The following is a 24,046-nucleotide window of genomic DNA, read 5'->3' as shown; positions in this document are numbered from 1 at the left end:
AAATCCTCTAGCTTCCTGTTAAACATTTAAGTTCTCAATCTGTGTCTCCATTCTTTTTCCGAGATCTTGGATCATCTTTACAATCATCACTCTGAATTCTCTTTCAGGTAAATTGCCTATCTCATCATTTAGTAGTTTTTGTGGTGTTTTTTTTTTTTTTCCCCTTGTTTGTCTGAAAGCTGTTTCTTCATCATTTCATAGTGTCTATCTTTCTGTTTATCAGTCCCTTGATAGTAGGTATGTAGATGCTGAAGCAGGTGCCCAGTCCTGGAGTTCTCAGGGTGGTAGTGGTTCATGTGTATCCTGAGCACATACATGTTGGGAGTAATGGTATCACACGTCTCCTGTAGCTGGGTGGCTGTTAGGGATAGGGTCTGTGCGGTAGGTGGCAGTATTTCACCATTCACAGGATTGCTTTTGTAGCTCTCAGGGGTAGCAGTGTGTCTTATCCCTCCTGCCAGCAGGTAGCTTTGAGGGCTATTTTTCATAGCTTGCAATGCTATCAGTTTCTCTTGCCACCTCTCTCTTTGCCAGTTAGGCTCTAGGGACTGCTCTCTGTAGAAATAGGAGCAAGAGCCACCATTCTGTTGGCACTCCCTTTGCTTGGCCACTCTAGGGATCTCTCTCTAAAGCCTCAGAGGCGGGGGGCTTCTCCTTAATTGTTGCTCACAGGCTCTCTCTGTAACCACAAGATGTGCATTTCTGGCAGTCCCTCCCCCTGTCTTGCTGCTGGACAACAGTGCTCTCTGTAGCCCTGCAAATTGGAATGTGGGTTAATGGGCCTGTCCTGGCTCCCTTGGTGTGGGATGAGTGTCACTGACACGAGCCTTGGCAGAGCCACTAGCTGGGGCCCTGTATCTTGTGCTTTTCTCCAGTTGGGCACCACATAGCTCCATCAGGCAGCAGGCACCGACGGCCCTCTCACAGAAATGGGCGCTGAGCCAAAGGCGCAAGTCTCTGCAGATTCTCTGGGCAGAGCCAAGGCACCTTGTTTTCCCTGACTGACAGGCAGTGGGCACCCACAGCCCTTTCACGGGAATGGGCACTGGTGCCAGCAGCTCTTCTGGTGCTGCCCCACTGGTGCAAGCCTCTGTAGATTCTGTGGACAGAGCAGAGACACCTGTGTTTTCCCTGCTCAAGCAGGTCACTGCCTTTGCAAGGAGTGCACACTGCCACCAACAGCTTTTCTAGTGTTGCCTTGATGGCGCGAGCCTCTGCAGATTCTCCGGGTAGAGCCAAGGCACCTGTGTTTTCCCTGATCTACTGGGAGTGGGAACCCACAGCCATTACATGGGAATGGGCACTGGTGCCAGCAGCTCTTTCTGCCCCAATGGCAAAAGCTTCTGCAGATTCTCTGGGAGAAGCCAAGCCACCTATGTTTTCCCTGATCTCTCAGGGGATGGCACCACTGCCACTGCCAACTCTTCTGGTGCAGGTTGGGCTCCACTAGCGTTGGGGGTGGGGTGGAGTGGAGGGATTCCCTGCCATCAGGAACTGGGAGCTTGTGTTATTCTCCCAGGTGAGACCAAGAAGTCCATAGCCCTTTGCACAGAGCTGCTTCCCAGCTGTTGCTAGGCAGCCACCATGGCCAAGTGGTTCCCTGAGCTGAGGCAGGCAGTGTCCTTGTTCTACAGCTTGAGGAAGCAGGCACAGGGAATAAGTCCATAGTGGTGGATCTGCCCCCTTCCCTCCAGCACCCCCAAACAATGGAGTCTAGTCTCTAAGCCCCACTGGACTGCCTCTGCTTAGATGCTTCCACTGTTGTTGCCCTATACTCTAGTCCCTCGAGGCTGTTTCCGCACAGCCAACCCGGGTTTCTTCCCCCACGTAGCTGGCCCCAGCTCTCTCTTTAGGTCTGATCTCTAAGGCCAAAGTTTTAGTTCACAGCACCTGCTGGCACCTGCCTATGGTTGCCCATTGCCCATAACACTGACTGTTTGTGGAGGACTGTCTCCTTTTTAACTGCTTCACACCATTTGTCTAGAGTTCTTCCTTTGTTTTTGGCTGATCTTGTCCCTGGGTCACTGGTGGGGGAACTTCCCAGGGTGCAGGAATTATTCTTCTTTCCAGCTCTCTCCTGGGAGAGCAGGTCCCATATAGTTTCCTTTCACTTCTTTTTCTCTTGTTCTTCTTCTTTCTTATGTTCTATCTGGTTTTGTAATGTGTTTCTTGTTCTAACATAATCTTGAGTTATTTTATCAGTTTTTCACAAATTTTCTGTGTGAACAGCTCCACATGTAGTTGTATTTTCAACATATTTTTGGGAGCAGGTGAGTCTTATGTCCTGCTACTCTGCATCTTAGACCTCCTCTCCACAAGAGAATTTTCAAAAAGAGGTTCATGATCGGGATTTACACTTATGAAAGAATTCTCTAATTAGACACAGCCTGGCTAAAGGTAAAGCAATGAAGACCTTATTTATCACCAAAAAAAATCACACCTTTTTTAAAAAAATCATATTATAGTTGTCAAAGCTCTCAAAACATCATTTATACTAATCAATGCTTGGAAACTGTGGTGGCTATTAGATTTTTTACCCATTATATTTTATTTTTTTCTTTTTTATTTTTTTCTTTTTCTTGAATAGAGTTGGTTTACAATGTTGTGTTAATTTCAGGTGTGCAACAAAGTGGTTCAGTTATACCTAAACATATATTCATTCTTTTTCAGATACTTTTTCATATAGGTTATTACAGAATATTTAATGTCTTTTTAAAGAATATATTATAATCAAAAAGTTGAGTTATATATATTTTGATAACTATTTCAATAAACTTTGTCACCTTTGTAATCTTGTATGGTTTAAGCACATAAGAACATTATTTAAGAACATTTTTCTATAAAAACGGTCCATAGACTTTAGACTACCAATGGCATTCATAATACAAACATTAAGAATCCCTAGTCAAAAAGAAAGAGATCCAGAATAGAGGTTATAACAATTAAAAGATAATCTCTTTTTCTGAGATTGCTGGTAAACTTTAAACACAAAATTAAAATATACTTTAATCAGGCGTTCCCGTCATGGCTCAGGGGTTAAAGACCCCAACCAGCATACATGAGGACTCGGGTTCAATCCCTGGCCTCGCTCATTGGGTTAAGATCTGGCATTGCTGTGAGCTGTGGTGTAGGTCACAGACATGGCTCAGACCCCAGGTGGCTATGGTGTAGGCTGGTGGCTACAGCTCCGATTGGACCCCTAGCCTGGGAACCTCCATATGCTGTGGAGAAGACAAAAAAAAGAAAAAGACAAAAAAAAATACTTTAATCAATCCTACCTTAACATCAGTACCATCTGTGGGCATAAACTCTTCATATATATATGAACCTGTTTTTCGTACACTGCTTTCTGGAGAATAAACACTACTTCTACTGCCAATCTGAAAATTTTAAAAAAGTCCATTAATATGAAAGCTAAATTATTCTCCTCAGTTTTATAAAACAACCCTTCTTACTATCTTTCCATCATTGATATTTCAAAAATGTTTTTAATCTACAAATATTTAACACATTATGTAGCTGAAAGTATATAATTTTTTGCTGTAATTATAACATTAAGAAAACTGTTTCTAAGATTCAATCATATTACTGCATGTAACTGTTCATTTTTACTATATAGAATTTTCCTTTATATGAATATTCCATAATTCATTCATTCACCTATCAATATATATTTACGCTGTTTTCTAAATTTTAGCTAGTAGAGGAATGTTGCATCAAACATCCTTTTAAATAGCCCTGTGCACAGATGTACAAGGGTGTTTCTAAGGCATTTATTAAATGTGGAATTGCTAGGTGATAGAATATCCTCATATTCAACTTACAAAAATAATGCCAAAATCTTTTAAAACTGTTTTAATAATCTAGAGTCTCTCTAGCAATATATGAGTTCCCACTGATCTATAAATATCTACACTTAATATTGTCAGATTTCTTAATATTTGCCACTCTAATGAATATAAAACAAGTACCTCACTGTGTTCTTACTTTGCATTTCCATGATTGTTTATGAAGTATGTGCATTTTTATCTTTTCATATTGCTAAGAAGAAACACTGCTATCAATGTTTGGGCTTGTGCTCATTTATCAACTACCTCAATCTTTCTGATCTTGCCAACTCAAAAAGTAATTCAATGTAATTATCTTTTAGACTTGATTTACATTTATTTTATTATGGGTGCAATTTTGAAATACTTTCATGTATTTAAGAGTCACTGATATTACTTCCTCCATGAACTATCATTTTTCTAAAAACAGCTGATATTTATCTGAATTTCTCACATGACAGATACATAAATGGAAGATAGAAAGAAAATCAAATAGGTATTTTGCATAAATAGTAAATAACTAAAATAATGCCTTGTTTTTCCCTAACAGAGTTTGATGTCAATTTTATTAATTTATCTCTAAATGATACATTCTTACTTAATCATAGTTTTACTAAATACTTGATTATTTTTAGTAAAATTCATACAACAATGTATGAAGAATAGTATTCTCTAGGATAACAAAGGATTACCTTTCGAAAAAGTCTTTGACTTCCACCACCAGCAGATGTTGGATAATAAATGTAAACATTGTGATCTTCTGCACTGACTGGCTTTTCTACAAATGGCTTTTGGAAAACTTCCCCATTTACTTCTACATGGTCTTCCCCTTCAATCAGATTGCATTCTATAAATCAAACATAACAGCAAAAAACCTAAATACTGTATGTTATCTAGATATATTAGTATGATTGAGAACCTTTTTTTTTTTTTTAACTAGAATAGAGATTACAAAGAAAAGTAACTTTGGATAATGTAATGATTTGATTTTTCTTTAATGGCCGCACTCATGGCATTTGGAAACTCCTGGCCCAGGGACTGATTCTAAGCCACAGTTGCAACCTTAGCTGTAGCTGCAGCAATACTGGATCCTTTGACCCACTGTGTGGGGCTGGAGATCAAATTCACGCCTCTGCAGCCATCTAAGCCATTGCAGTCAGATTCTTAATTCACTGTGCCACACAGGAACTCTCTGATTTGATTTTAATTAAAAACATTTATACAAACATATACCTCAACATTTACAATCTGTGATATTAAGAACTACAGTTGTTCCTCAAAAATCTAATAAATCTATCATTTTACCCTAACATCCCAAGGAATTCTAAGTATGATATGAAATGATGCCCAAGATCTGGGAAATAACATCAAGAGTTCCCGTCATGGCTCAGTGGTTAACGAATCCAACTAGCAACCATGAGGTTGAAGGATCCTTAACCCACTTAGCCTCACTCAGTGGGTTAAGGATCCGGCATTGCCGGGAGTTGTGGTGTAGGTCACAGATGCAGCTTGGATCCCACATTGCTGTGGCTCAGGCATAGGCTGGTGGCTACAGCTCCAATTGGACCCCTAGCCTGGGAACCTCCATATGCTGCAGGTATGGCCCTAGAAAAGACAAAAAAAAAAGAGAGACAGAGAGAAATAACTTCATAATGCTATTATCTTCTAAAAAATGTATGGAATCACTCATACCACAAATACCATGAAATATATTAAGTTACAAAATCAACCACTATATACAATAAGCAAGCAATGAAGAAGTTTTACTTCTAGTCACATGAGAAAAGTTTCTGCTTACATGTAATGCTATTTCTGGTTTTTAATAAAAGTTGCTCTAGTACACAATGAAGTCAGGAAAATTCCTAAAAATATTGTTGTCAGAATATTAAACATTAAAAAAGATAAAAGTTTATCCTACCTTCTTAGACTAAGTTATGTGTAACTTATATGCTGGGTATTAGAGAACCAGTAAAATACAAGAAAAGCATTTATTATTGTTATGTTTTACAGATGCCCCTGAGGCATATGTTAGTTCCCAGACTGGGGGTCTAATTAAAGCTGCAGATGCTGGCCTATGCCACAGTCACAAGCAACATCGGATTCCAGCTGCACCTGCAACCTAAACCACAGCTTGCAGCAATGCCAGATCCTTAGCCCACTGAGTGAGGCCAGGGATCAAACCCACATCCTCAGGGACACTGTTGTGTTCTTAACCCACTGAGCCACTATGAAAACTCCAGAAAAGGGTGTTTTAAAATACTAATAATAATATTTCAAAATTTCTACTTATCACAAATTTAATTGTGGCATCCTAGCATGAAGTTTCTAATACTTAATTCAACAATCATAGATGAATCATTCGTTTACCACAATCAACTCAAATTTATTAAGCATTTAACTAAAAAATTCTTTATGATTCTCAGACATGTAAAATTTGGACCAAAGAAATGTAAGATACACAACTCCTGATTATTAGGTAGTGTTCTAGCTCATGGTATCACATTTTATTAATTGAAATATAATTGCCTATTTGGATCATTTTAAAAAACTGAATAGAATACCGTAAGTTACTTAAATTCTTTCCACTTAATTATAGAAGAGAGTGGTTCAGGAGTATGTTAAGTGACAAAAGGTAATTTGTCTAAAATCTCTTATTCTTACCTTTGGGATTATTTGGATCACGGTTCAAAATTGCGTAACGAGGAAGTAAAATACCTTCAGCTTGAAGAATACTATATACTTCTCTCCTGAAGAAAAAAAAAATACCTTATTGTTTTACTGCTCTGTTTCACAATGAAGATATTACTGTACTATCCATAAAGTACATTATTACTGTTCTACCACTAAAAAAAGCATGTACATAAGTTTGTTTGTTTGTTTGTTTTTTGTCTTTTTGTCTTTTTAGGGCCACACCCGTGGCACATGGAGGTTCCCAGGCCAGGGGTCTAATCGGAGCTATAGCTGCCGGCCTACGCCAGAGCCACAGCAACGCGGGATCCGAGCCACATCTGTGACCTGTATCACAGCTCATGGCAATGCCAGATCCTTAACCCACTGAGAAGGCCAGGGATCAAATCTGCAACCTCATGGTTCCTAGTTGGATTCGTTTCCACTGAGCTATGACAGGGACTCCCTGAAGTCTTTTTTAAGTAAACAAATATATATCAAACTTCAGATATTAACACCATTACTAACTGGGAGAAAGGAAAAAAACAAAAACAGAAAAATAAAAAAATACAAGGTCTTATGCTTCATACAGCATTTTCATACATGTAACTTCATATTGTAATGTGAACACAGAATTATAAGGGTAGCTATTAGAGTAAAACATCAATTAAGTGAAATACACAAATGCATTTGTATTTTATAATCTCTCTTAGCTATCTATGCTTTTGAATTGCTAAGATATACAATGAAATATTTTTCAAAATGGTTACACTTTACCATTAAAAACCTAGTTAAACTGGATAAAGCCTTAATTTTCTCAGTCACATGATAGAAAAATTGTTCATAATTGTCAACGGTTTATGAGAGTCTGAAAATTAAATAAATCTCATTTAAGTCCTTGTTCTAATACCTAAGGAACTACTTGTAACTGTGGGCAAAATAACTTATCTCCCTAATTTTCAAGGTTCTTCACTTGTAACACTGGGTATAAAACACCTATTTCTGGAGTTCCCGTCGTGGCGCAGTGGTTAACGAATCCGACTAGGAACCATGAGGTTGCGGGTTCGGTCCCTGCCTTTGCTCAGTGGGTTAACGATCCGGAGTTGCCGTGAGCTGTGGTGTAGGGTTGCAGACACGGCTCGGATCCCGCGTTGCTGTGGCTCTGGCGTAGGCCGGTGGCTACAGCTCCGATTCGACCCCTAGCCTGGGAACCTCCATATGCCCAGGGAGCTGCCCAAGAAATAGCAACAACAACAACATCAACAAAAATAAAAATTAAAATTTAAAAAAAACCCCACCTATTTCTAATTATTACTTCAAGGATACCACAAATATACACACACACACACACACACACACACACACACACACACACACCTGATACCATGTCAGCTTATAACAGATAATAAGTAAATCTTAATTTTCCTTCCTTAATTCAGGCAACTTAACCACTCACCTATCTTGTATGAGATACTGCATATTCAAGTCATTGATTACAAATGGATTCCTGAGTTTTGCATAGGCAACTGCTTTGTCCAGTGGAAATCCTAAGAACACATGTTATTAACATATTCTGTACAATCTCAAGATAAACTGACATCCACAACTTAATCAACTTGAATTTATGCCACTTCCCATAAAACATTAATTTCATTATTCATATAACTGCTTTCTTTATAAGGTAAATAATAAATACATAAAAATTTATCTTACACTATTAAATAAATCTGATTTTTTCTTAGTTAATTAGAATGATAAGGCACAGCAAGCCAATGGTCATATAACCCAATTTAGAGCACTGACATGTTAGATGATGCCTGATTATTCAAAGGCACCTGACAGAAGGTAAGATAATTTCATATACAAATAGAAGTCCACATATAAATAAGTGTATCACAACGACCTCATGATTTTCTAAAAATTTATTTAACTCTTCTTCTCACTTAAGATAGTCTGATGCTTATACATATAAATTAGCTGATAATTCAAAGAACCTATGCATTTTTAAACTAGCAAAAGAAATATTAATTTACATTCAACAGATACTCTCAAAATATAAAAATATATGAGCAGAATCATGTTTGTTGTTATTAGGTCAATGTTAACACATCAGAAATTAAATCCCTAAAATTTCTAGACCTTGGTAAAATTACTAATTACAATGAAAATAAATCAAATGGCAGATATACTAAGAAAAGTTCTAAAAAATAAATAAATAATTTTAATCATAGTTCACTCTCTGTACTGACACTTAAAAAAGACTCCAATTTTATCCATGAACGCATGTGATTAAGAAAGGCAGCATACCACTGAGCTTAAGAGCAAAAACCAGGGTTCAAATGCCAATTCCATTAGTATGCTACAATCTATCTGTGAAGATATTGTATTCTGTAGCATTATCAGAATAACAGAGGAAGGAAGTGTTAAAGCATACTGAAGTTGAAAAAAATAAAAAACAAAACAAAAAGCTACAGTCAGTTAAAAAAAGATATATCTCTAAAATTCTCTTAGCTTTTAACTTTAAATAGAAATACTCTATACCAAGAATCACTTGACCACAAATTACAATCCTTTCTAGTTTTTTAGACTCTAAGAATTCATTACTTACTGTAAAAAAGATGTTTCTATGTCTATGGAAGCCTTCTAATGGAATTCAGGAAATAAGAAACACCCATCATTACCCTGCTTTCGTTTTCTACTAAAGAGGAACTCTGTCCTTACCAAGAGAAAGTATGTGGGATATGATCTTAGGTAGTACCTAGTTTTTATAAGCAAATAACTAGCTTTTACTTAAGAGATAGGGAGAACAATGTGATAGTAAGGAAAGAATACCTATTCTTAAGCATAAGCAAATTTTAAGATTCTCTGAAATGAGGGACTTAAGTCTATAAAGAATACCAGGGCCTTGATTTCTCTATGAAATAATGAAAATTAATACAGGCTATCGGGGCACAAAAAGTTTTACTTGCTCCATTCCCATCTTGCTGAAGGGGATGCTTTTTAAAGACTTAACTAACATGAGACTTTAACATGGCTGGAGACTACATAATTTGGTAACAAAAATAATCTAATATGAATACATTTATAAGAGTGTGTACCTTTTAGAGTTCTTAAGTGAAAATTCATTTAATTCATAGATTCTTAGTCATAAATTTTCAGATATACACTTTACTATGAATTACTACTTACGCTTAAATAATATTTCAGTTTGATTTACAAAAGAGAGCAAGCAAAACATAAAATTCAAATATTAAGTTCTCAAAAGAAATACAGAATTTCCTAGTGGCTCAGTGGATACATCATTGTCACTGCTGTGTCTTAGGTTACCGCTGCGACATAGGTTTGATCCCTGGCCTTGGTACTTCGGCGAAACTTCTGCATACTGTGGGTATGGCCAAAGCAAACCAAAAAAAAGGTCTTAAGAAATCAAGTATAAATGTATAGATGAGGAATGATAGATCACTTCCTATATGGCAAAGTGTAAGAGCTTAAAATCTTCAATAATTTGGAGTTCCCATCGTGGCGCAGCAGAAACCAATCTGACAAGGAACCATGAGGTTGCAGGTTCGATCCCTGGCCTCACTTGGTGGGTTAAGGATCCGGCCGTGCCATAAGCTGTGGTTTAGGTTGCAGACGTGGCTCAGATCCAACATTGCTGTGGCTGTGGCGTAGGCCGGCCGGTACAGCTCCAATTCAACCCCTAACCTGGGAACCTCCATATGCTGTGGGTATGGCCCTAAAAAGACCAAAAAAAAAAAAAAAAAACCTTCAATAATTTAAGAATTTACTGGAAGCCATCTAACTTTTAGGATATTGGTTTATAGGAACTCCACAGGATGATATGCTATTAAAATCAGGTTTTGAAGAATGATATGGAGGGGGATAATCTCTAGATATAATTAGTAAAAAAGTGTGTGTATATATATAATTATATATACACTATAACACTAAATTTGTTTTTTAAAAATATACACAGAAAGAAAGACTGGAAAGAAATACATCAAAATGTTAGTGTCATTTTATCTGTGAGACTAAGTTTAATTTTATTTTTCTATTTTATCTAATATCTACAATAAATATGTTTTAGTTTTATAGTCAAAGACGATAAAGGAGTTTCCCTCCCTGTTCTTTAATACCTTTAGAATGGAAAGATATAAGACAATCACATAAAGGCCAGTTTTCCACTGGTTCATTCAAAATGACATCCTCTTCAAACACTACTACTGTGATATATTTAAATAAGGAGATCCGTTCAAGAATTTCCTTCATTGGTTTGGATTTGGATTTCTTTGCCATGGAACATATTCCAACCACAATCTGCCTTTCCGGTGGCTAAAATAGAAAGAAAACAATAAATCAGGTTGACTTAATAAGAACTCCAAAGTACAGCTATCTTAAATCTTTCTCAAAAGTAGGTAAGACATGAAATAAATCAATAAAAGTGACACATTAACATTTTCAAAATTAAAAAGGCATTTTCTCAAAATTATATTATTGTTAAATAAAAAAGAGCTTTCTACAAAGGTCCAAAAATTTTTTAAGTTTCAGATTACTTACTATTTTCATTCAGATTTCAAACTTAAGTACTTCTTTAACTGTCTCTAGCATTTATTTTGCCTTATCCACACCAAAAAAGGGCAAATAAGAACCAAAACATACCTAATCCAAGGAAAAAGGCCAATCGCAGATAAAGGAGTTCCTTGGTAGCCTAGTGGTTAAGGATTTGGCATTGTCAGGCCAGGGCTCAATCCCTGGCCTGGGAACTTCTGCATGCCACAGTCAAAAAAAGAATTCTCTTGCCTTAAATAAGATATTTTCACTACAAAGCTACACAGTGTTACACTATTTTTTGTAGATGGAGCTTGAATGTGAGCTGGTCACCAATGACAACTTAGAAGAAAATTTTGGAAAAAGCCACAGTGCCAACCAGAGGTGTCAATGTTCTCTGACACCATAACTTCATGCTAAACATTCCTACTTAATGGTGCTACTCATTTTGGACACACTTGCTACAGCTCAAAGGCCATGATTCAGTGTGAAACTTAAAAAACAGGATATAGAAACAACTTATGAGTAGCTCACAAGTTTTTAAAGTTACTCAAGATTCATTGTGAGATTTTCACATTCAGGTACTTAGACAATTTTATTAAATATAAAGCTGTATCCAGTTTCCATCTCAGTTGTTCTCTCTCCCATGACATTTCTGTATTTCATATGACATTATAATCTGGGCCAAAACATGTTTTACTAGACTTTCTCTTATTATAAGTCTAAAAATAAAACTGGATAACACCAGAATTAAGTTATTCTTCTTTATGCCTAGCATTACATTCTTTCCTCTAAAATGAAATTTAGAGTTCAAATTGGTATTGGATCTGATGGTAAATCAAATATAGAAAATCCTAACCTCCCTAGGGTCTGCTGTCTTTCATCCATTTATTCAATTCTTTCCTAATCAAAAGCTTCAACACAGTTCATTATGATATGCCTAAAGTCGTTTTTCTCAAACAAGAGTACACAACCTAACATCTTTGCAATCTTAACAACAAAAGAATGATCTGGGACAAATCATTTTATCAATCCATGGATCTAATAAACCAAATCAAGCTCCTCAAAAGTCACAACTATGCAGAGTTCCCCTTGTGGCACAGCGGAAATGAATCCGACTAGGAACCATAAGGTTGAGGGTTCAATCCCTGGCCTCGCTCAGTGGGTTAAGGATACGGTGTTGCCCGGAGCTCTGGTGTAGGTGGCAGATGTGGCTCGGATCTGGCATTGCTGTGGCTGTGGCCTAGGGCAGCTGCTATAGCTGCAATTCAACCCCTAACCTGGGAACCTCCATATGCCGTGGGTGTGGCCCTAAAATGCAGAAAAAAAAAGTCACAACTATGCTTATGAATGTGAACTCAGTTTAATTAGTACCAGTATCCCAAGAACTATGCTAGGTACTGAAGAGTTAGGTACACAGAAACTACATGTCCTCAAGCAGTTGGAGTCTAACAGGGAACACAGTAATAATACAGTACATAATGATACAAAGAGTAGAAGTATACATGTTAAGGTACAGAAATGGTATTGAGGAAGAAATGTTCAAGTCTCTCATGGGGAAAATAATAAAGAGAGGGGCAAGAGTAAACAACAGGAAATCTGAACAAGGTTTTGAAGAATGAAAACCAATTCACAAGATATCCAGAAAGGAGGGTCACTTCATAGAGCTAAAGGAGTACATACAATAGCAAGAGACATGGTACAACATGGGCTATGTGGGAAATAAAAACCTGATATTGCTAAAACATAAAAGGTACAAGGGAAGAGAGACAAGTACAGCTCTAGACATAGGAGAGAGATAAAAGTCCTTACATGAAAGAAGACTGAGCTTGATTTATGAATGACGTTTTCAATATGTTTAGAAAAACTCTTAAAAAAAAGTGGGAAGATAGAGCCCGAATCAATAGTACTTTCTAGTCTAAGTAAGTCAGGGAAGCTTTACTTTTATGTTTTACTTACTAGACTTCTGTATTAGACGTGAGATGAAGAAAAGTTTTGCCTGGCATGTAAAGTTTGAAAATCATTTTTTGGGGGGGATGATATGGGGAGTGGATAGATTTTAAGTAAGTGACCATCTGATTTGCATTTCAGACATGTGTAACTGTGTTGTGAAAAGTGTTGTTAAATAACTACAAAAAGTAATTTGAAGAGTCATCTAATAGTTATTTTTGGTTCACTTTTACTACTTTTTGCCAAATTTAACAAGTTTTTTGTTTTCAAACAAAATTCTATTTTCAGTTCAAAATTTAAGAAAAACATACTTTAAGTTTGTATTTTAAATCAGTTCTCACGAAAAAGCAAACTCTACTTGCAAAGGAATAATAATGATGAGTAATGGAAATATTGAGCTGACATAATTACAGCAAAATGAACATAATAGATGTGTGTTATTCCTAAAGATCCAGTGTGGATATACACTCCAAGATATCAGATCAGAAAAAGAATCAGACACAGACACAGACACACACACACACTAGATACTTGAGGTAGTTTCTCCTAGCCAGTTTAGACTTCTGAATAGTTAATAAATAGGGATATTTTCAGGTCAACCATTACTTGTGCTGACAAATAACAAACTTAATGAAGCTGGTTAAGCAGTCGTCCTTGATATATTTGCTGTGCATTTCAACATACAAGGAACCCCTTTGATTTATGGCCCTGATTATTCTTTCTCCTTGTCACCTTTTCTACCCAACCCTGTGTTAAGCTAGGCATATCACTGAAAGACACTAAAATAGTTATCATTAAAAAGTTAGAAATATGACCCCTAACTTTATGTCGTCAAGTACCAGTCAATAATGTTACTAATGAAACACAATATGCTTTTTCAGTTTAAAAACTTCCAACAAATTTCTATGTCAAAAAAAATGTCTTCACTATTTAAGACAATGATATCACTTCCTCATCACAGTGATCAGTAAGAAGCCTAGCCTGTATTGGTCTTCTTTAATCAAACAACTTACAGACTCATCCTCCTCCTCCTCATCTTCATCTGCATGGTGGAAGAAGTGTCGATAATTTCCAGGGTTTATTTCTGTATCTTCAGGTCCAACAAAGAATCTGGGAGCTTCACTCATTTTTATTTCATTTGATATAAATATAATTTAAATGTGCTATACTAAAACCGTTTCTAAATTAACAGCATCAGAGAAAAGCATTCTCTCTACACTAGTCAACACATAGGTCTGTTGCAGCTTGTTTCTGCTTATACAATCACTTGAAATTGTAATCAGTTAGTTGGCAAATGTTCATTTTCTCTCAGATATCATTGCTTCATTGTTGATGCAGTTTAAAAGACAAAGACAGTGAGGTAATTGCTTCAATGAGTTGATACAGCAATCTTTGTACCTAAAATATAATAAAAAATTAATTTTAGAGATAATTCAAAAACACTCATGTAAAAATAATTTTATATGACACTTTTAAAATCATTACCAATGGGGTTCCCGGGGGGTGGGGGGAGGGAGTGGGATGAATGGGCATTTGCGGGGTTCTGGGGATGCAAACTATTATATTTGGAATGGATGGGCAATGGGATCCTACTGTACTGTACTGTATAACACAGGGAAATTGTGTGATTGGGTCACTTTGTTGTATAACAGAACTTGACAAAACATTGTAAATCAACTATATTGTAATAATAATAAAATCAAAATAAAATCATTACCAGTAACTTGATATACCTTCAAATAAAAAAAAAAACAATTTTTTCCATAAATTTAGGAAATTTAGACTATCATCTTCAATATGTACATCTTGGCAATCTGACAACATGATATAAGACAATAACAAGACTACACACTAAATTCCTCAAGTATAAAAATATCTAAGAAATTATAACAAAATTACATTAAAAGCTAAATCCCGCTGCTCATAGTTCAGTAATATCTGAAGAGAAGGGAAAAGAACAGATAAAATATAATGCGGTTTAAAAAGCATTGACAATTATATACCAATCTGAAATTATATTAAATAATGTTTTAAAAGGCCTCAGTTTGTCAAAGTTGAATTCACAAACAGGTGTTTTAGGGACCATAAGCATTCTGCATTTTGTTCTCATATACAAACCAACAAAACAAGATTATTTTATTTATTTATTTTGGCCTTTTTTGTCTTTTTTAGGGCCACACTCATGGCATATGGAGGGTCCCAGGCTAGGGGTCTAATCGCAGCTATAGCCACTGGCCTAAGCCACAGCCACAGCAATGCCAGATCCAAGCCGCGTCTGCAACCTACACCACAGCTCACAGCAACTCCAGATCCTTAACCCACTGAGCGAGGCCAGGGAGCAAACCCGCAACCTCATGGTTCCTAGTCAGATTCATTTCCGCTGAGCCACAACAGGAACTCCAACAAAACAAGATTAGAATCAAAATAAGATTTGATTATAACAGGGGTTCCTTAACTTTTAAAGACTTTGTAATATTTTGTAACTATAAATGGAGTATAACCTTTAAAAGTTGTGTATCTCTGTATTGTATACCTGTAACATATGTCAACTATACTTCAATAAAAAAAATTTAGAGAAATAAAAAATAAATTCTTAAAAAAAACCCTTATTTGGCTAATTACTAAAATCTATGGACTTTCTCAGAAAAAAAAAATGCACATATACACTAAATTCTGCAAGCAATTTTATATCACTGACATCTTAACTTTTCCATATAAACTGATGCCCATGAACATCAGTTTAAGAACTACCATGTAACAATGATATAAACTCAAAATATTCTTTACCAAGGCTGTACTTGGTACCTTGGTCATACTAAAACTAATCGCTGTCAAGATGAAACTACTTATCAAATACTTCATTTGATTACCAGTTACACATAAGAAATTACTTGATCAAATATTCCTAAGAGTTGAATGATAGGCTAGCTAGAATTGCAAAGCATAAAGTCCTATTCTTAAAGATCTAATTCCAGTTTAATTGGTAGCTACCTATGAAACATTAAAACTAGTTTATCGAGCCAGGCTTGACTTTATCCATCTTTAAAACTATAATTACAACACTATGAATTTTAAAACAGTTTGTCACTAAAGAATAAAAGCAGAAATAAGCTTTATATATCAGTACTTTTATTCCAATTCAGGGAATCCTTGGCACTGTTTGACATATTAAAAAAAGTTTTCAACTGTAATACTTGATGGTGGTGAATATTTTGATTTTAATTCTGTTTTGTATCAAAAGGCAAACATTTGGGTCTTTTTACTTTTTTACTCGTCTTGTCCATCTAAAACCAGTCCTGATATAGTAGCAGAAACAGCATGAGTTTTAGAGTTAGATATACCTATTTAAATCTGTCATTACATAAAAAGCAACTTATACTAGTTTCCCTAAGTCATTTTCTTCACCTATCAAAAAGTGTTTGACATATACTAAACACTCAGTAAATCTTAGTCTCTATAATCATGCTCCCTACTAACATAACATGCAAATCTAACAATGAAATATTGCTCACTTTGCTGAAATAAATCTGCTTATTCAACAAATACTTTTCACCTATTACAGAAGGTTATTAGACGCTGGCAATACAAAGTCAGAGTAAACATGACTTTTTCTTAAGGAGTTTATACTTTAGCAAGAAAACAGCCAAATAAAGTAACATTTTCTGTTTTAGTATGTCAAGATCACCAATAAAACTGACAACAGAAATATGTAATAATGTTTCACTATTCATTTCAGAATGGCAACAGTGAGAGATGTGTATCAGTACACATAAAGGTTTATGTATACTTTTTTTTTCTTTTGTCTTTTTGCCATTTCTTGGGTGGCTTCTGCGGCATATGGAGTTCCCAGGCTAGGGGTTGAATTGGAGCAGTAGCCTCCGGCCTATGCCAGAGCCACAGCAATGCAGGATCTGAGCCGCATCTGCAACCTAGACCACAGCTCACGGCAACGCCGGATGGTTAACCCACTAAGCAAGGGCAGGGACCGAACCTGCAACCTCATGGTTCCTAGTCGGATTTGTTAACCACTGCGCCACGACAGGAACTCCGGTTTATGTATACTTTTAAGTATGTATGTATGTATACAGACTTTATGGCATTTTAAAATTGTACTTTCTTCTAACGTAGATATTCTAACGAAAGTTTAGAACAATCCTGTTCTAGAGGCAGAGCTGATAATTAATTTTTGAAGTTTGCAGAGTGTTCACCATGAAAAGTCTAGAATGCATAAAAATGAAATCTTAAAAGTCAATTAACAATACCATGACCCAGCAGAACTACTCATTTGTAGTTCTTAGTGGGTTGTATTTCCTGCTAGTCCCTTTACTGTACATTCTCCCACATTTCTGAGCTACTTTTTTACACATGTATTACATGTGAACAGAAACCAGCTTTTGGGAGAAAAAAAAGGGTATCTTACACATTTTTTGCAAAAGTATAAATTAATGAGTGATCTCTCCCTTTCTCTTCACTCAAATTCTGATTCGGTTTTCAACACTGCTTAAAGAATATACATACATGTATGTCTGACATCTAATTATGAGTTTACGTCTAAAACCATGTCTCATTCACTCATCTGGAAAAAGACAATAGACAAATCAACAAATATGTTAGGAAGACATCTCTAATATGGTGACATATGAGCAAAAATCTGAATTAAATGAGGAGACTAGCCATGGGGTTACATGATAAAGGCACCATAGACAAGAAACAAACTATAAAATTCCTAAAACATAAATATTTGGCATATTTTTCATGACCAAGAAATAGTCAGGAGGCCGCTGCAGCTGGAACAAAGCAAGAAAGCAAAGGAAGAATGGTATATAATAAAGTTGACTATTAGCAAGTAGCTAATACGCATACAGAGGACTGAGAAGCCACAGTAAGAATTGGCAATTTTATTAAATATGATTGGGTTGTTTTTAAGAGAATGGGAGAAGAGGACATAGAGACAAGATATACTGACAATTCTTTTCAAGGTTATAAAGGTAGGCAAAGGCTTTCTTTTTTAATATATGAGAGATACTTACAGATACTATGGCTGGACTGAACAGGCTACAGCTTAAGAGCATGGATTCTGGAGCCAAAAATACTTGGTGTTGAATCTTAACTCCAATAGCTGTATGACCTTGAGCAAGTTAGTTAAAATTTTGGGCCTCAGTAAATTCTATCTGTCTTACAAACTGATTTACAGATTATCTTAATCTTTATATAAAAAAGAGCTTACATCCCACTGTTCAGGCAACACTCTGTACTAATTTTATCAGAATATTTGGGAGGAGGTCCAGAAATTTTTAAGGCTTCCTAGATTCCAATGAACAGCCAAGTTTGAGAACTAGTATACAACTCAAAAAAAAAAAAAAAAAAGGAAGAGGGGGAGTGTAGAATAATAGAAGCAATGGTAAGCAAAACATATGTTTGCTATTGTCCTGAGTATGCTACTATTACTGGATATGATGATCTGATAAAAAGGAGATAAAACTGATGAAGCAGAGTCTTTCTCTTCTTGATACTTGGCAAAACTCAAGTACTCCACAAATATTCCTCCACAAAACTTTCCTCAACAATTTCTATTATTTTTTATTCTCTGAATTATTCATTTTAACCTTTGATCACCTATAATCTTGGCATTATATAACTGTTTTGGTTACGTCCGTCCCTTCGAAATATGGTATGTTTCAAGAGGATGAACATTTATTAAACATTCCTACCTGGTAAATTCTTAATTTGTTAATCCAGAGTCTCCCAACATGTTGTCTCACCATGAAGGAACAGCATAAGTATGCCAAAAATTGCCTTAGCTTTTATGGCAGCTGGAACCCTTGGCCAGATGCTTCCAGCACCATTCTCTTCAGTTTCTCCTGGAAACACTGTACAAAATACTATTCTTTTTTATGCATGCTCTAACATGAAAAAGATTGGAAAGCAATGATGACTCTGTGATTTAACAACTATCCTCAACAATCTGGGATGAGATATTTTCCTTGTTTTATGAATGCTTGCAGTACATAGATAAATGTTCATCATTTGATTATAAATGAAGTCTTGAAGCTCAGAAAATTGAAGAAATTTGACTATAATCACACAGCCAATAAGAGTTGTAAACAAAAGGCTATCAGGATCACTTAAGAGTAAAATGAGAACTCCATTATCCTTATCATAACATTACACATATTTTAAAAATTATTATAAAATTTAAAGTATGAAATAAATCTATTTTTTGTTCCCTCCCTACCCAGGTGGTATATATGTTGTGGTACAAGATGAAATTTTATGCATATGATAGGATATCCAGGGGTTTTTTTTTTTTCCTTTTTAACTACCACAAATTTTGTTTTAGTAAGATAAGACAAAAATAAAAAACATGTATTATAATTATTTTCTTTTTCTTTTTATTAGTGTTGATTTACAATATTGGGCCAATTTCTGCTGTATAGCAAAGTGACTTGAATATACATATGTATATTCTTTATCTATCTATATTCTTTTTTTATATTCTTTTCCACCATGGTCTATCGCAGGAGATTGGATATAGTTCCCTGTGCTATACAGTAGTACCCTGTTGTTTATTCATTATAAATGTTTGCATCTACTAAGCCCCAAATCCCTGTCCATCCCTCTCCCTCCCCTGCTCGCTACCCAGGAGATCCAGAGCATTCTAAATGGACTGCTATTTCACTTGGACCTCTGACAACTAAAGTAAACATAGCTTATGCATCTCCACTTTATTCAGCTTTTATCAAACTACATCCTCTGTTATGAATTCTAAAATATCCAACTATTTGGCCATAAAGATATTACATTACTCAAACACCAAAACTAAATCTTTCTTATCTTTAAGGCTTTCTATAGCAGTAGTCCCATAATGGACTGGCTACATCAGAATTATGTGGGACACCTGTAAAAACTCAAGTTACTCAACCTACTACAAATTTTCTACAGCAGCATTTTTTAACTAGATAATCTATATTTTAACATATGCACGTGCACACACATGGGTAAACTGTTTAAATTTAGTGAAAAGGACAAATACCTCTTAAATCTGATTTCTAAACTTGAAATAAGTACCATGTCACTAAAGAAGTCACACTCAAAGCATAGGTTCTCAAACTCTAGAATGCATCAAAATCACCTGGAGGGCTTGTTAAACTACTAAACTAAAAAGTCTGGAGGTGGGACCTGATACCCTGCTTTTCTTTACATTTCAAGGTGATGTTTGCTGATGCTGCTGGTGTGGAAATCACACTGAAAACCACTGTTCTAGACTTTGATAAAAACAAAGCTTTTTCCGATGTTGCTTAGTTCTGTCTTTAAGTTACTGAACCTCTCTAGCCACCATTTGTAAAATGGAATGATAAATCTCAGATGTTTTGAAGGTTAAATGACACTGCAAAACCAGAGCAATTAGCACATGATAAGCACTGAGTAAATGCTAGCTGTTTAAATACCAAGTCAGCAGCTGTTAGAATTAAGACAGAGATTGCTGATCTAAACAGGTTCAGAACAAAACAATGTACCAATTTTCCTCCCCTGCAATGATGCCACAGAAATTCCTCTTTGCCACTGTTGCTGTTAGAGAACTTATTTTCCAGTCTTAACACACAACTTGATACTATCTCTTTCACAGCTTTACTGGTCATGGTCAAAACTACCCAATCCTTAAAATGACACTTTTTCATCTATTGTGATGATCCCATTCAGCATCCATTGCTCACCCAGAACACAGACACCTAACCAGTTTTCCTGAAATACTAAAAGCATTTTCCAGTGGAAACATTGTTAAAACTGGCGACTTTGTTCCAGGGCATTATTACTATAGCTACATAAATAGTCTTTTGCAGGCAGGCAAAAGTAACCTAACATCATTTATAAGATTGTTTATGCGGGAGTTCCCTTGGAAATGAATCTGACTAATATCCATTAGGATGCAAGTTTGATCCCTAGCCTGGCTCAGTGGGTTAAGTATCTGGCGTTGCTGTGAGCTATGGTGCAGGTCACAGACCCACTAGGATATGGCATTGCTGTGCCTGTGATGTAGGCCAGCTCCAATCAGACCCCTAGCCTGGGAACCTCTACATGCCACCAGTGAAGTCCCCCCTCCCCAAAAGAATAGATTATTTATGCAAAAAAGCTCATACCAAGTTCCATATAACCTTCAGATTGATTTTTTTTTCCTTTATCAAAAGATTATGCAGCACATTCTCACTGAGACTGCCTTTCTATCTGGTACCCACGACTCTCCTTCAAAGTTCCTATTTTTCTTTCAATTACCAACTGGAAAGTGCTCAATGAATTTTTTTTTTTTTTTTTTGCCAGCCATCGTGCCTCTGCCAACCTCCAAACCCACATCAGCTCCCTCTTCCATCTTCTATGCTCCAAACAATTTTGAATCTATCTTTACAAATATGTTCCCATCAGAGTCATGGTTTTCCTCTCCAAATTTTCACAATGAAAAATTTCAAATATTCAGAGAAACCAAAAGAATAGTTGACTATAAACACCCCTGTACCCACCAGACTCAACTGCTAAATTTTGCCATGTTTACATTCTCTCTATGCACATGCATATGTACATATTTGCTATACCATTTGAAGTTGTAAACATCAATATATCTCATCTCTAAATACTTTAATTTGCTCTTGCATAACCACAGTATCATTTCCACTTGAGAAAATTAGTGGCTGCACAATACAATTCATTTGTAGTTGCATGGGAGCTTTTAGAGAACAAGGGTCTCATCTGTATATTCACAATACTCAACTGGTGCATAGCACTTATTTGGGTGATAAATAAATGTTCCACCGACTGTTAAGTTTAATACCCTCACAATAACTACCCTGCAAGTCACGAGTTTAAAACTTGAACAGCAAGCTTTGATTGTAAAACCTGCCTCTACCATCACTTTAATCACTTGCTTTAAACAAGCCTGCGCAAGTTTAAGTATTTTGATTTCTGAACTGTTTATTTCTGCATCAAAATACTGAAGCTCCATGAAGACAGAAATCATGATTTCTAATGAATACTTTCAGCCATGGGAAATGTAAGTGAAGAACAGGAAACAATGAAGCATAATGGTAGGACAATGGCAATGTAATAGTTAAGAATACAGATTTCGAAGTCTGAAAAATGTGGTTTCTGACACAAGTTCAAATGTTTACTAATAGCACAAATTTACTAGGGCAAGGAAAGTGACCTAAGCCTCAGTTCTTATCTCTGTAAAATAAGAATAAGAATCTAATACACCTCATGTAACTGTTGAGAGAAGTACGTGAGAAAATAACGTAAACCACTTGCCACACATAAGAACTCAACGAATATAGCAGATTTCATTTTTTTTTTCTGCCGAAATAAAAACTTTTTCACTAACAGTTTTCAGTAACAAATCAAAACCCTATTCCAGTGTGGAGCAAGGATGCTAGGTGCTAAAGTCAGCGAGGAAGCTTCCTACTTCCACAGTTAAACCTTTCAGCACGCTAAAGCCAAAACTAGCATTATCTACAGGACTCCAAAGGGTGAAAACTCCCAGCAAGTGGTCGAGAACCTAGTAAATGAGATCCATTGGTCACCACTCTCTTCCCTTCTCCCTCGAAGAGCGCGAGGATGCAACACTCTCCAATTGATTAGGTGTCAGTAAGCCGCAGCCTCTTTCCTTACTTTGGAAAGCTGCAACGGACGGGGCTTTTGGTCTCTTGAACTGGGGTAAAGGGAAACAAGAAGCAAGCAGAGGAACAAAGACTGAGGAATGAAAATGAAAACGGCCATCTCTACCCACAGCAGCCCCCAAACTTGAGATTGCCCACTTTGGTGGAGCGCGACCACAGCCTGATGCACTAGCCAGAAACTCGGCAGTTCCCTCCGAGCTAAAATGAAACCTCCGGTAATCTCAAACCCAAGAAATGGAAATGGGAAGCAAAGCAGGAGGAGGACAAATTAAAACGCGAAAAGACCCTCGAGGTTGTCCTGCCACTCCTCCACGCCCATGCTGCCTGCCGCTCTGGCACAGGCGCTTAGGAAGAGCGCGTGTCTAGGCTCCGCCAAGCGCAGCAGGAGACAAACCAGCTGCCCAGCAGCGGCCCCAAACCTCGAAGGACCAGGTTCTGCATCTCGATTCTCCTTCGGTCCCGGGGGCCCTCACCTGCCACTCCTGCGGTCGCCACGCAAACTGCGGGAGATGACCAAGCCCATTCAGGTCTCGGTTTGCCCTTTAATCCTGGAGTCAGGAATGAGGTGTTGGTCAGAAAGACTCCGGCTATTAGCTTGAATGTAGGTCTTCTCTCTTCAAAAGAAGCTGAAGAGCCACAAAGACGTACTGCAAGGCACTCTTACATCTGGCGAATACTGGTCACGCCTCTTCCCCGCCCGCCTGCCTCGGGTCTCACACAGAAACCTCACCGGGCGGAACGATTTCCGGCAAGAGCCAAGAGATCCGCCCTAACCCTTTCTGGCCGAGCTTCCAAGGCCCCCCATAAAAAACTCCCTCTCTTAACCACACGGGTAGTTCCGCTTCCGGCAGCACCAGATAAGTCGCGAGAGGAAGCTTAAATCTTGACGCTTGCGTTTAGGACCACTTCGGTGAGTGGTCGTTCTGGTGTGTTCACAGCTGATGATTTTTAAAATGAGGCGTGACTTGACTAATTTCAAAACTATTCGCGTCAACTAGTTTAAGGAAGGGTTTAACTGACTTTGTGGAGCTTGCGCAGGCGCCCTTGAGACGGGAGGGCCTTTATTGGGCGTTGAGTGCTGGTGCCAGCAGAGTAGAAAAGGGACGAGTTCCGAGTTCCGTTGTCACGCTTGGGGAGGTGCCTACTAGGTGTGATCGAGTTTTACTTATTGGTCGTCTTGCGTATGCTGAGTTAAGCAGGACCTTGCCCTTAAGAATTAGTTAACGAGTAGCCAAAACGCTCTGGAAATGCTCCTTCAATTAAAGTAACATCCGAAACTCCGAGCAAATTCAAAAGTTGCGTGCTGCAGTTGACTGATAATAAACCATTGTCCCTGTTACTTCATCATGAACGTCCTTTAATCTGAAATGTTACCCTTTTGCCCCAGATTAT

At 37.0% G+C, this 24,046-nt stretch overlaps 1 protein-coding gene across 11 annotated transcripts in view; it reads right to left on the bottom strand.

Annotated features, from left to right (window-relative positions):
• The window catches only part of PPIP5K2 (diphosphoinositol pentakisphosphate kinase 2), a 92,785-nt gene extending 69,252 nt beyond the window's left edge, over positions 1-23,533 (bottom strand). For 2 of the 11 annotated variants that reach the window (XM_047778372.1, XM_047778373.1), the window contains exons 1-7: positions 23,128-23,512; positions 14,006-14,390; positions 10,631-10,826; positions 7,951-8,041; positions 6,489-6,574; positions 4,520-4,674; positions 3,279-3,380 (exon numbers count right to left, since the gene is read on the bottom strand). In XM_047778372.1, the coding sequence (XP_047634328.1) occupies positions 3,279-3,380; positions 4,520-4,674; positions 6,489-6,574; positions 7,951-8,041; positions 10,631-10,826; positions 14,006-14,119 (744 nt within the window). In that variant the 5' untranslated portion in view covers positions 14,120-14,390; positions 23,128-23,512. Of the gene's footprint in view, positions 1-3,278; positions 3,381-4,519; positions 4,675-6,488; positions 6,575-7,950; positions 8,042-10,630; positions 10,827-14,005; positions 14,391-23,127 lie in introns of all 11 variants that reach the window. The other 9 variants (XM_047778375.1, XM_047778374.1, XM_047778381.1 and 6 more) reach the window with 8 other exon arrangements.
• Positions 23,534-24,046: the final 513 nt, after the last annotated feature.

The sequence above is a fragment of the Phacochoerus africanus genome, chromosome 4 (assembly GCF_016906955.1).
Source record: "Phacochoerus africanus isolate WHEZ1 chromosome 4, ROS_Pafr_v1, whole genome shotgun sequence".
Taxonomy (NCBI): Eukaryota; Metazoa; Chordata; class Mammalia; order Artiodactyla; family Suidae; genus Phacochoerus; species Phacochoerus africanus.
Note: the sequence above shows the minus strand (reverse complement) of the source record. Positions and strands in the feature narration are given on the sequence as shown.